This window comes from Thamnophis elegans, chromosome 5 (genome assembly GCF_009769535.1).
Source record: "Thamnophis elegans isolate rThaEle1 chromosome 5, rThaEle1.pri, whole genome shotgun sequence".
In the NCBI taxonomy this organism is placed as follows: Eukaryota; Metazoa; Chordata; class Lepidosauria; order Squamata; family Colubridae; genus Thamnophis; species Thamnophis elegans.
Window position 1 is genome coordinate 61599792 of NC_045545.1, and position 14308 is coordinate 61614099.

General features: G+C 38.6%; 1 protein-coding gene across 1 annotated transcript in view; it reads right to left on the reverse strand.

Moving 5' to 3' along the window:
* The window catches only part of SYT6 (synaptotagmin 6), a 68694-nt gene extending 59217 nt beyond the window's left edge, over positions 1 to 9477 (reverse strand). Inside the window, exons 1-2 of the mRNA XM_032218584.1 lie at positions 9441 to 9477; positions 6117 to 6453 (exon numbers count right to left, since the gene is read on the reverse strand). Of these exons, the coding sequence (XP_032074475.1) occupies positions 6117 to 6453; positions 9441 to 9477 (374 nt within the window). The remainder of the gene's footprint in view (positions 1 to 6116; positions 6454 to 9440) is intronic.
* Positions 9478 to 14308: the final 4831 nt, after the last annotated feature.

Here is a 14308-nt window from a genome sequence, read left to right on the forward strand (position 1 = left end):
AGGAAATGAGGCAGGGCATCACTTCTTGCTTTTGTTCCCTAACCTACCCCACTAAACATGCTCCAGAGACCAGCATGATTTATTAAACATTCTTATTAAACAATTTGTTGCATCATGGAAGAGGGAGGAGGGAAGGGATTGTTATAATTTATATACAGTATATCCAAGGGCTCTTCCTCATGCACACTCCTTCAGTCTTTGAATTGGCAGAAAAATACGGTGACATAACCTATTCTGCTTCAGTGCAACAGGCACTGTCCTTACAGTTTAAAAGTAGACAAATTAAGGGCAGTAACTAATGGATTATCCTAGTTGTATTTTCTCTTTCACTTAATGCTACCTGCCAGGAAAAAAAGTAACTACCACTCTCCTTAATATTTGATAGGGAAGACTTAAGTTCCTATAGGTGGTTTCTATGATGAAGACTTAAGCCACCGTCAGCTTGCCCAAGTGACAGGTGAGTGGCATGGATGATGAAGCTATGCTGGTGGTTTTTTTGGAAATTCCTCTCTTGCTTTATCTCATATCTTTTCTATCCTCCATTCAGCTGTCAGTGAGACTATTTTCTAATCCAGGTTTAGTACATTTTCAGAAGAGCAATAGAATCTTATTCAAAAGTAGCCTGAGTGAGAGGTCACTAGTGCAGTGAAGGTACTAATGCCAGGGGCATTGGATTATTTCCTTTGTACTTCATTCAAGATAATAATACTGCTGCCAGCAAGTGGCTGTGATCAGCAACAGCTGTAAAATAATCAAAATAGCACTGTCTCCAAAGTAATGAAAACGGTAGGAACTTCAACTTCATGAATTCCCTTGTGGGCAGAAGCAGTAGGAAAACAGTTCTGTCCTAATTTGAAATAAAACCAACAACACCCAGCTGGCAGAATATGTCTCTCTTTCCTAATTAAATCCCACTCTTTCAAGAGAATGCTAAAGCTTTATTTAACAAACAGGTCTAACCTGCTGTTCTCAAAGTACCAATCACGTATTACATGGAGAGATACTCCTGGGAAGTCAGATTTCTGGTCACTTTCTGCAGTGGCCATTAGGCAGTGCCTGGCAATTGGTAGAAAGGGAGTGGGGCAAACCAAAAGCCAAAAGCCAACATGGGTTTGTCAAAAACAGATCATGCCAGCCTAATCTTATTGCATTCTTTGACAAAGTGACAAAATTAGTGGACCAGAGGAATGCCGTTGATATAGTTTACTTGGACTTCAGTAAGACATTTGATAAGGTAGACCATAACCTACTACTAAAGTAGAAGAATGTGGGTTAGACAGCATCACCACCAGATGGATTCGTAACTGACTGACCAACAGCACTCAACGTGTAGTCCTCAATGGAACTGCATCTACATGGAGGGAAGTATGCAGTGGAGTACCCCAAGGCTCTGTTTTATGCTCAGTATTCTTCAACATCTTCATCAATGATTTAAATAAGGGAATAAATGGGGAACTCAAAAAATTTGTAGATGACACTGGCAAGAATAGCCAACACTCCAGAAGACAGGCTTAAGATACAGAATGATCTTGATAAACTTGAACATTGGACACTATCTAATAAAATGAAATTCAATGGTGAAAAGAGTAAGGTTCTACATTTAGGCAAGAAAAAAGAAATGCACAGGTACCATATAGGTGGTACCTTGCTCAATAGTAGTAACTGTGAGAGGGATCCTGGAGTCCTAGTGGACAACCATTTAAATATGAGCCAGCAGTGTGCAGCAGCAGCTGCCAAAAAAGCCAACACAGTTCTAGACTACATAAACAGAGGGAGAGAATCAAGATCACGTGAAGTGTTAATACCACTTTATAATGCCTTGGTAAGGCCACATTTGGAATACTGCATTCAGTTCTGGGCGTCACGATGTAGAAAATATGTGGAGACTCTAGAAAGAGTGCAGAGAAGAACAACAAAGATGATTAGGGAACTGGAGACTAAAACATATGAAGAATGGTTGCATGGACTGGGTATGTCTAGCTTAATGAAAAGAAGGACTAGGAGAGACATGATAGCAGTGTTCCAATATCTCAGGGGTTGCCACAAAAAATAAGGAGTCAAACTATTCTCCAAGGCACCTGAGTATAAAACAAGAAGCAATGGGTGGAAACTAATCAAGGACAGAAGCAACTTAGAACTGAGGAGAAATTTCCTGACAGTTAGAACAATTAATCAGAAGTTGTGAATGCCCCAACACTCAAAGTCTGAAGATGCTGGATAGCCATTTGTCTGGAATGGTATAGGGTTTCCTGCCTAGGCAGGGGGTTGAACTAGAAGACCTCCAAGGTCCCTTCCAACTCTGCTATTGTATTGTATTGTAAACCAGTTTCAAGTGGTCAACAGGAGTTGCATAAATTCAAACCATTTACTTTGTAATCATCAATATTGTCGATGAAGCTTCATTAATCTATACAGCAAGATTTGTGTCAAGTGAAGAGTAAAAATTAGAACAGCTAAAGACAAATGTAAAGTGTCTCAACAATGGGCTGCGGGTGAGAAAAAGGAAATATCATAGAGACAGGTTCATTAAAAATGATCTGCATGCATCTTTGTGTGATGATTAGTAGAATGTGAGAATAAATCCTAAGGAAAGTACTCACCTCCTTCCTAATCATTGGATCAGAACTTATGAAAATTATGATAAAATATAGGGAAGGAAAAGAAGAAAGCCACCATATATTTATTCTATCATATTTATTTATTTCCAGTACTTGTTGACCATCCCACACATGCAACTTCGCTGGGATACAACAAAAATTTTCATTAAAACAAGCTATATCAAGCAGTGCATACTTCCAAAGATAACCATCCCTATCAGCCAGTTAAGGTCAATAGCATAAGAGAATAAAAAATTAAATAGTTTATGGAATGCAAGAAGGAGGATATTTTCTGTACTTTTGGAAACAGGTGGCAGAGCACTACAGAAAAGGTCTGCTGGCTGATGAAGGACTTGTCCACTTCCCATGGAGAAAAATCTCTCAGCAAGCCTCTTGAGAAATTGAAACTGGTTGGTCAGCATAATTTTGGCAAGGTAGTGTGGCACCATATATGTTTTAAAGTAATTGTATGTTTTTTAATTGGGTTTAGAAGTATCTGAGTAACCAATGCAGCAACCTGGGAGTTACTATTAATCTGAAGAGGCAGAGGTGACCTGTCAGCAGTCTGGTCAATATGTTCTGGACCAGTTGCAGCATCTGAGATTCTCCAAAACATATAGGGTGCAGAGCAGTAATCCAATCACGTGATGGGCAAAGTATGGCAAAAGCCTTCCGGTCACAACCTTTCTTGTTTAAACAGAAGCTTTGGATCCAAGAGGACTTCTAAGTCGCAAACCCTCTCTGTCTACAGTCAGTATTTCTAGCACACAGTATATTGCATTGATGCAGGAAGATGCACTAATCATATTTCTTTCTATATCTTATACAATTGGTTCCCAGGGGAACTTTTCTAATTGAATTTCTTAATGCGTTTCCCTTTCTGTTTTCAGTGAATTAAATTAATGGATATGAGTAAGAAAATCTTAAACTAAGAATGGCAGGCATGAATCTACCAAAGGGACAATATTTACTACCTCATTCAGCCTCTCCTGACCAAGACTTTAGAAATTTAACATTTAAAAATTTACAACCCTGACAACATGCTTGATTAATATTCCTGAGACAGAGCATCATTATATTTCTTATAAGAGTCTTTTTGTATGTCTGTGCTTGATTTGACCATTGTAGCATGTCTTCCTGGTTGTTTTTTGATATGGGAGTCAGATTTTTATTATTACAATCACTTGGACTTTTTCTCTGATCACTACATATTTTAATATGAGGTTATGAATTATTTGCTCATACCAAGGAATCCAAGGAGTCTGGAAAAGTTTTTTTAAATTAGTTTTACTGTTTGGGTTGTTATGCCACCAGTGTACCTGGCACTTTCAAAATATAAAAACTGCTTCCTGCCTCAAGAAATTTCAATTCAACACATGGAAGCAACAGAGGAATTGGAAAACAAGGGAAGTAGAACGGAACAATCCCACTGCAGTCCTTTCGTTTTTCAACAATCAATCTCAATTTAGTAACCATTACACTCTACGCACAGAGCTGGAGGATATATATACTTCCCATTTGAATACATTCTTAATAGCAGAACTAACTTGTACTGTGAAGTTATATATATCTAGCAGTAGACATTCAATTAAAATGCTCGTTATCTAAGCTGAGGCATAAAATTAATATCAAAGAAGAAGCTTGTAGAAACAAAGATATTGCCTTGAGATTAACATAACCAATGAATTATATCCTGTCTCCAAAAATCTTCAATATATTCCAGTGACAGCCTTCTGATTATCTCTAGTACTGTATATCCTCCCCCATAAAAGGAAATAAAAATATTTTTGTTGCAAGTAGCATTTTAAAAAATCAGACCAATTTCTCCTCACTGTGTTGAATAAGCAAACCTGATTAGGCATGTCCAATGAAGGAATATAGAAATATAAATGTATTCATGTGGTAGATTCATGTATATATGGGAGGAAGAAACTGTCTGCATATATTTATGTACATTCTGTCCAACACAACGTGTCAATGCAACAAAAAGACATTAGGCTGTAAAAGACTGCAAACTCAGGGGAAGCTGAGAAAGGGAGACCGGTGTATAGAGTAGCCATTCACAAAAACTACTGTAGGAATATCTTGTAGATATTACACATCTTTACAAGTATGCCTGTGCGATATTTCCTGTCTGAGTAGAATAACATCAACCAAAGAAATGGAAAATAAAATAAAATAGACAGACAATAGATATTCTCTTTATAGATATTTCTGGCTGAAAATGCCACTGTTGTTCACTATTAACCATCATACTTAGAAGTGATAGAAATTCTCTCTCTTCTATGGGAGAAACTGATAGATACCTGAATAAAAGTTGCTCTTTTATTATATATCCAACAACCACACGAGTGCAATCATTCTACATCTCAGCTGAAAAAATTATGTGGCTGAGATATGAATATCAGTTACCTCTGGGCAAAAAAGTCCCAGATTGTCCTCAGCATTCAGATTTCTACATACCCTCCCTTTCTTTGTAATGAATCTTCATGCATGCATTATTCCTCCATTTAAGACTAGAGTGTCCTGAGGCAGTTGCTCATCTTAAACACTAGAATGCAGCTTCCTCTAAGCCAATGTAGTGAGTGATATGTCAAGTCCGTTTATCTAATTATTCTTGCTTGAGCCACACAAGCAAGAAAAAGTGCAAAAGGCTGTAATTCCATCTGACAGTATGCCATGTCACTGATACATCTCCTTGACTCCGTAAGTTCTAACAAAATTAAAGTAGCCACAAACATATTGACAGCTTGACACAATGAGGTCAAGTCACAAAAATAAGGTTTGAATCTTTTAGTTAAGATTAACAGCCTTCAGGGAGTTTAGTGTAATACATGAACTGGTTTACTATCAAGTCAACCTTTGGAAGAGACTAACATTGAATAAGAGGAGTTTCCTTCAGTTCAGATCTAGGAGGTTTATGTCAGCCAAAAATTCAGTTTAATCACCTTTTTTGCTTGGTGATTTTCAAGTGTCAAAAATATGTTTACAATGAAAAAGCTGCTCATTTAGATAGTAGATATGGCAGAATTAGTCTGAATTTGATCATAGTCAGGTTCTTGATCATAGACAGATAAATCGGGAGACCACAAGATAGTATAGAGTAGAGTAGAGTAGAGTAGAGTAGAGTAGAGTAGAGTAGAGTAGAGTAGAGTGGAGTGGAGTGGAGTGGAGTGGAGTGGAGTGGAGTGGAGTGGAGTGGAGTGGAGTGGAATGGAATGGAATGGAATGGAATAGAATAGAATAGAATAGAATAGAATAGAATAGAATAGAATAGAATAGAATAGAATAACAGAGTTAAAAGGCACCTTGGGGGTCTTCTAGTCCAACCTCCTGCTTAGGCAGGAAACCCTACACCACTTCAGACAAGTGGTTATCCAACATCATCTTAAAAACTTCTAGTGTTGAAGCATTCACAACTTCTGGAGGCAAGTTGTTCCATTGATTAATTGTTCTAACTAATTATGTTAATGAAGTATGATCTAATACAATTGATAACAGCCAAAGAATTGCTCTTACCTGGTGGAAGACGCAGGTTCTGTTGTTTGTCTCTGCATTCGTGTGCGTCGCATGAGATGATCTTTCATGGACATTTGAACTTCTGCTGGGATATCTGGTGACGTGTGACTAATTTTTACTGCTGCTTCCAAGAATCCAAGAGTTCCAGTATCTTTTAGCTTGTCAGCCATATTGTCTTTGTCGTGCTCTGCCAAATTCTGAGTGGTGGGGGTATTAGTTGAAATAGATTTGTTCCTCCAAGGAACCCAACACAGCTTCCAAAAAAGGAATAGAAAAACTGCCACTAGAGCCAGTCCGCATACAATTACTATCACTGCAAGAAGACTGATGGAGAGTTCTGAAGGACAAGAAATTGGGGCGGGGGAAGTGGGACAACAGGGCAGGGGGAAAGGGGAAAAAGTGAAAAAATAGTAAGAAAGAGAAAAGAAAAAAAGAATTTGATGAGAAAGATGAAAGAACAAGAACAAATTCCAAATGGTGTTCCCATTTCACCCACACATGCCCTTGCATCTACAAAGGTAATAGATTTCTTTCTTTCCATGTTTCAAGTCCTTTCAATGCCACTTTTAAAGATGTTTTGCAAAGGAAAACCACAGTTAAGGCTCTGTGTATTTCATGCTTTAAATAAGAGAAGTAAATTCTACACTATTCTTTGTCAACTCTTAAATAAAAGAAGTAAACCTTATGCTATCTTTTGCTCTCCAGATGAGTTGGACTTCAACTCCTATAACAGACTCTCTAGGCATTTTTTCTATTGTTTCATCTCCTAGAGGACCTCAGCAAACCAATTAACAAACCAGGAACAGTCAACAAGGAGAAACTGCTCAGAGGCAGTCATAATCCTTCTCCAATCTGGGGTTCTTAAAATGTATTGTATTTGATGATTTGTATAATCTCTAGTCAATATGTATGTCCCAATTCAATACATCTGGAAGGCACCCAAACAGAAAAGAACAAACAGCATGCCTTCTATTTTACTGTGTACAAACCTCAGCCATATTTTCAGTACAGGTTTCTCCATTACATCTTTGGACAAGAAGCTGCTTTAAAGAGCATAGGGCAGGCATAACTAGTTTGAACAATTTCTTGTTTCTCAGACTTATCCTATGTGGTGATACAGTCATCCTGAACAGTGTTAGTCATCATTCACTAGCAATAAGACATATGATTTCTCAATTCTCTCTTTCTATCAAACCCCAATCTTCGCTATAATCATAGAAATTATGATTTGTTTGGCCAACAGACAAAAACACACAACTGTTGCCTGACTTATGCATCTGGTGATTATATACTTAAATTAATTAGCAGATTTATTTGTGTAGAAGTACAGTCAAGTAGAATAAATCTTATTCCATTTTATGAAACTTACGCTTTGGCATAGTACTTGTTCTGTACTATTCATATTTCCTACTCTTTTATAAGCCATGTGGGACTGCTGATAAAGTATTGAAGGCTGGGATATTTAGAATGCAATTAATCTAAAGGTAATGACTAGTGTGTGTAACTATACATCCTTTTCAAGCATAGTTGATCAAATTATGATACTCGGAGGATTCACTTGGAGGACCCTGTGCTATCTGGATAGATAGCCATCTGGAAATGGTAATTAAGAAGCACTTTTAGGATTGTAATGTTATATGAAGAGGATATTTTCCTTAATGTATTTATTCTCAAGCTATTAATACAATTTTACAACATCTGTTAGCAACATGTGTGGATTTTAATCAATCAAAAAAGCTTCCCTGAGCTCTGATATAGTTCTTAGAACAATTTAAGGAATACTTATTAGATAGCTAAGCTTGATCAGTTATCTAGACAACTCACATCAGTTCTTTATTAGAGTTGCATTGAAAATATTCCATAAAATGCAACCTCCCTTTAAAGGAAAGTCCTCTCTATTGGGCTTCAAGGCCAGGATTTGAACTTAGATTTCACTTCAGGCCTAGACATCATTAGGAAGGAAAAGAAAAATAATACATGATGTAAACTTAAGACATGGTATTCAAACAGCTGCTGTACAGAAGTGGCAGAGAACTTGCTTTGATTGCTTGAGTTTCAACTAGCAGAAATAACCAACACAAATAATGCATACATGGAGAGGCAACTTAAAACCACCTGGTTCAGAATGTGGTCCTGGCATAAATCAGTCTGGGGAAGGAAGGAAGGAAGGAAGGAAGGAAGGAAGGAAGGAAGGAAGGAAGGAAGGAAGGAAGGAGGGAGAGAAGGAGCAAAGAAGGAAGGAAGGGGGAGGGGGAGGGAAGGAGCAAGAAGGAAGGAAGGAAGGAAGGAAGGAAGGAAGGAAGGAAGGAAGGAAGGAAGGAAGGAAGGAAGGAAGGAAGGAAGGAAGGAATTCCGCCCAAATCATCTGTGGTCTGTTAAATGCCCTATAGTAAATGCAAGTGGTATGTTAATTGCTTCTATCAAGGAGTGCTTGGGTCCCTGCAAATGTTTGTCTATCATTCCCAGCAACTAAAGCCAGAATATCCAATTGTGAAGACGGTTACTGTAGCACAGCATCTGCTGGAGGCATACAAGATCTCTGCTAGCAATGAGAAGACTGAATTTTATCAGCCTTTCTACAGCTGAACAGTTATATTTTGCCTACAGAAATGCTTTAGTATTAAACCACCCATGTATCACAGGTCAATGGGGGAAAAGGGGTTTTGTTGTCTTATTTAATAATGAATTAGGCTGCACAAGATAAACAATGAGAGTCCTGAGAGACTTGACTAATTGCATTCTCAGTGTAGCAGAGGCATGACTTTGTAGTATAGAAAGCTAACTCTGGAAAGTTTCCCAGTATTCTTCGCATCAAATAAAGCTACACAAAATCCTGGCAGAGCAGCTTGTTTCCCCTTATTTTGCCCTGCAAAAAATTATTTGCAATTGGGAAACGTTTCTCTTTGTCAAAAGGATACGCTTCTAATGCCAGAGGAGGAGGCACTTTCATATTAAATGGCTCTGAAGGAGGTTCTTTCTGCTCAGTGTCCTTCTCCGAAAGCATATTTATCCTCTTGCAATTAGCCATGTGAATTGTGAATGAGAAACAAACACATAAAAATAATAAAAGTCTGAAGGGGTAAACATTAGCTATTTAGCCACTGATGCAAATATCAGCACTGAGGCTAAGCAACTCTGTCAGCCTAGAAGCATAAGAAGAAGTGACTGATTTTGTGCTCTTAAATATCATCCTCCTGGGCTAGCTTCCTGATAGGAAGTCAGTTTTAGTTACTTGCATAAGACTTAATTGGCCAACAACATTGCCTTATCAACTTAACTAAAAGCAAACTGTCCTCCCTGTGGCATTTGTCTATGAAAACTTACCACTCAAATCAATGTTGAAGAATGTATAATAATGCATAGTAGACTTACACTTACACTTCAGATGTTTGCCTGAACATGAGAAGGATTGAACGTGAAGAGAAAACAGGAGTTTTCATCAGTGGTGGGATTCAAATAATTTAACAACCAGTTCTCTCCCCTTATGATTTATTCCAACAACCAGTTTATCAAACTGCTCAGAAAGTTAACAACCGGTTCTCCTGAAGAGCTTTGAACTGGCTGAATCCCACCACTGGTTTTCATGCATCCTACCCAATAGTCCTCAATCTCCCTATATTTAGTCAGGACATATGAAGGGAGTTTCACTTGTATTGGCTTGAATGCAGTGGTGAAATCCAGCAGATTTTGACAGATTCTGTAGAGGAAATTTTGAGTAGTTCGGAGAACCAGCAAATGTCACCTCTGGCTGGCCCCAGAGATTTTGCAGTATTCTTCCCCTGGAATAGGGAGGGAATGGGGATTTTGCAGTATCATTTCCTTGCCACGTCCACCAAGCCACGCCCACAGAATCGGTAGTAAAAAATAATAATTTCTCCACTGCTTGAATGTGAAGACAACTCTAAGTATTTCTACTACATATTCAAGAGAGACAATGAATATTGATATATTTCTCCAGGAAATGACTGAGAAACACATTAATTCCTTAACCAGTGACTCACATATCCCTCATGCTGGTGTTCCATATCCATGGAGCATATAGATATAGACAATTTTATTATACTGCTGGACTATTCATGAAAGTAGCGGAGTGTTCCTGCATTTGGAATATAGTTAAGTCTCTGTAGACTATGTAGACTATGACCATCCTTTTTCTTTTAGCTACAATAGTTTCCCCAACATGGTGTCTTCCAGGAATGCTAGATGATGGAGCAAAACTGATTAAGGATACTGTGGATTTAGTTCAATGTATCTACAGTACCAACAGCTACTGTAAATTGGGAAAACATTTGAATGTTTATGTAACTCTCAAGAATTCTTTTTTAAAACCATTGATCCAGACTTAGAAAACATGCAAAAGCACTGGAAGCTGGACCACATAGTTTCTTTAAATCTCTCTAAAAAATATAAAAATGATATGTGAAACTTACCAATTTATATGTAAGTGCTCTCTATAGGCTCTATCCTATATTTTGCTCTATCATTATTTCTATACTACTATAATAATTACTGTTATTACGAGTATTCTCTCTACTATTATTATTGCAATGTATTCTTTATACTGTACTTTATAATATTTCTATTCTATTACAATTATGACTGCTGGGTTACCTGAGCTGACCCCCACTTTTGGGAATGTTTTGGGTGGGTTGACTTGAGAAATAGGGGAATGAGATGATAGAGAAGTCTTAGATTGGCTTTTGTTAAATGGGAAATTTACTTCTACACATTGTCTAATAGCACAAAGTGATCTCTTTTTCCCAGTCTTGCCATGTTTGCCAGTTGGTGGTTTATCAGTTGCGATTGTTCAAAATTTAAAATTAATAGAAATAAAATCATTGGTTTCCATCATCAGGTTGACCCTTGGGTTCCCAATTTCATTCAAGATTACACTTCATTAAAATTGTTATCTTCATCAAGTATATGATGATACATTTTTTGTATTATTGGGTAAGCAGATGAACTGGTTCTTTTGGTTCCATTGTAAGAACTCATCTTGGTTGACTACACAGTTTGGTTTGCTATATGCATCTTTTTAACAGAAATTAGTCTAAGATGACACATACTATATATCCGTGTTGGTGAACCTATGGCACATGAGCCTGAAGTGGCACAGGGGGGGCATGTCACCTGACACACAGGGCATCGCCCATTCCTCTTCCAGGTTTCTGGCGGGCATGCGGGCATGATGATCAGCTTACCCTCGTGCATGAAACAGTGTCGCAAACTGGAAGAGCTGGTCTTCTGTTTTATGGTGGGAGTATGCTCACTGGCCAGCTGATCGTCGTGTGCACATGTGTTCCAGTAACTGGAAGTCTAGCTGGCTGGCACACATGTGCCCACTGGAAACCAGAAGTGCATTTTCCGGTGCACCCATGCCCCCTGGGAAACTCCTCTTCTGGATCACGTCCCAGATGAGTGAGCGGCGCTCCCTTTTCAGGAGTCAGTGCCAAAAAGGTTCGCCATCACTGCTACAGTGACGTGCGGTGAGGTTTATGGCTGGTAAGGCACTGACACAGTGGTGGGTTTCAAATTTTTTTAGACTTGTGGACTTCAACTCCCAGAATTCCACAGCAAGGCATGCTCAGTTCTGATTTAAAGCAACAGCATTTGTTTTTCTCCTTTGCAAAAGAGGTTTCCTTCTTTTTTCTTTTTCTTCTCCCTTCCCCTCCTTCCTCCCTCTTTCCCTCCCCCCCTCTCAAACACACACACACACACACAGACACACAGTGACTGCTATATATGTATGTTCATTTCTGCTGTATGAAAAAGAATTCAGGTTGAATCAGCTCAGCATCCTAATTATGTTTGCTTATATTTTGTAACCACAAATTCTACATGTTTTTCTTTAATATTCTTTCTCATGCCTGTAATTTGACATCTTTAAAAATAGATCTTTTTTGTTATTTTGCCAATCCGTGTGTGGTAACGATTAATGGATTACAAAGTTCATGCCTTCAGAGAGATATGTTGCTGTGTCTTATCTCTTCCAGCAGTAAACACAAGGCTAGCCTGTAGGAATACTAATCAGAGCCTTGGCTCAACTCATATATCAAATATACTGTGCTTCCCCACCACCACCTGCCAGGAATGTGTCTTTAATGACTTCACATGAAGGGTCCCTGCACTCTTCTTTGCATTTCTTTATCTGCCTTAGAGTAATGCTTTCTGTAGTTAGGATCTTTGGTTAATGTATACACACACTCAAACTGTCTGTTGATCAACATATTGTATAAGCTTTATGTAAACATATGGATCTTTCTCTTTGTTCATTTGGTTACAACAAAACAGTAACTTACTGTAACCTAATTTTGGATTTGAAAAAAGGATTGCATGAATAATTACTGTAACGCGCTCTACATGGGGCTGCCCTTGAAGAGTGTTAGAAGACTTCAGCTAGTCCAGAATGCAGCCGCGCAAGCAATCGTGGGTGCACCCAGGTACACCCACGTTACACCTATCCTCCGCGAGCTGCACTGGCTACCCATTAGTCTCCTGACTCGCTTCAAGGTACTAGTCGTTACTTATAAAGCCCTACATGGCATCGGAGCTGGGTACCTGAGAGACTGCCTCCTGCCAATTACCTCCCATAGACTGATCAGATCGCACAGACTAGGCCTTCTCCGGATCCCATCTGCCAGCCAATGTCAGCTGGCGACTCCCCAGGGGAGAGCCTTCTCTGTTGCAGCTCCAGCCCTCTGGAACAAGCTCCCCGTGGAGATCCGGACCCTTAGTACTCTCCTGGCCTTCCGCAAAGCCACTAAGATCTGGCTGCTCTGGCAGGCTGGGGGGCTGTTGAAATAGCCATCCCCACTGTAACTATGAATGTTGTGTATTTTAAATTGTTGTTTGTCTATTTGTCTATTTATCCCCTTCCTTTGTTTATTGTAAGCCGCCCGGAGTCCTTCGGGAGTGGGCAGCATACAAGACCAATAAAATACAAATACAAAATACAAATAATCAATAACTTTATTTTGGGATGAGATTTCAGAGTCTTTGTTTTAATTGCAGACAAAAAATGGAAACGTTAATGTACAATCTATCATTCCATGAGCAAGTTGCTATTTTATATGATTTTTTTTTTGCTAAGACTTTGTATTTGTTCCCATTTTTCCACTTACACCACTGAATTGTGTAGTATACCAAAATACACGGACATAACTTTAATTTTTTTTAAAAAACATTCAAGCATGATCAGCTGAGATCTCAGTGAAGTATGATACTGGTGTGAAATGAGTCTGGATCTGTCCTGCCCATTTTGCAACTGGAATCAATAGAGTAAGAGCATTCTTGGCAGGATTCAGGGAGGCCTTGTGGGGGGAAAAAACACTCCTAATTCTCCATCTGGCAATGCTCACAAAGCATAAGGGGGGTAGAAAAGAAGTGAGCAGAAAGGGTGCCTGCCACAGAAATACAATTTATACTCATTCATAACAAGATGACATTAAATTATCTTGCATTTATCCTGCCTTATCAAATTTAGGGTTGTTTTCAGATTGGCATGTTATACTTATATTAGGAAAGACTATGGCTCAGATTATGTTCAAATGGGAACTTTTTTATATTAATATATTGCTTTTGTACATTCTGATTCTTGCAAAATGTTACAGAAGGATCCCACCCCCTCCACAACAAACTCTCCACATTTCAAACAGGTCATTCTGGGGTGTATTCAGGCTTTCTCAAAGTACTTCAGCTTCTCTCATCACCTCATCCTTCTGCCATCCATATCGCTGAACATAGGGAAAATGAGTATACACATGAGTATAGTTCTATATAACTGTACATATACTCACTTTTATAAATAATAACAATTGAGAAATATTTTATAAGGTGGTAATGGGGGCAATCTTCTTTGTAGGGGATTCAATCAAATCTCTCCTTCAAACTGAATCTTCAAATATTAAGTCAAAGATATTGACTTAAATTGGGAGCCTTCAGATGCTTTGAAGACATTCAAGGGTGATTTGATGGCCCATTCCACAGAATTGCCAGGAGATGTTTATGTGCACTGTGGTACTCAAGCATCCTCATCTCTCCCTCTTCAACTACACCCCTCTGCTAGAGCACTTTTTAGCAAGTCAATAATAGAGCTCTCGTCCCTGTTTTCCCTCACATGTTTTACTGCATTGTGAGAGAAAACAAAACATTAAAAATCCATTGGGAACAAAAACAAGGCAAAGCTAGTACTC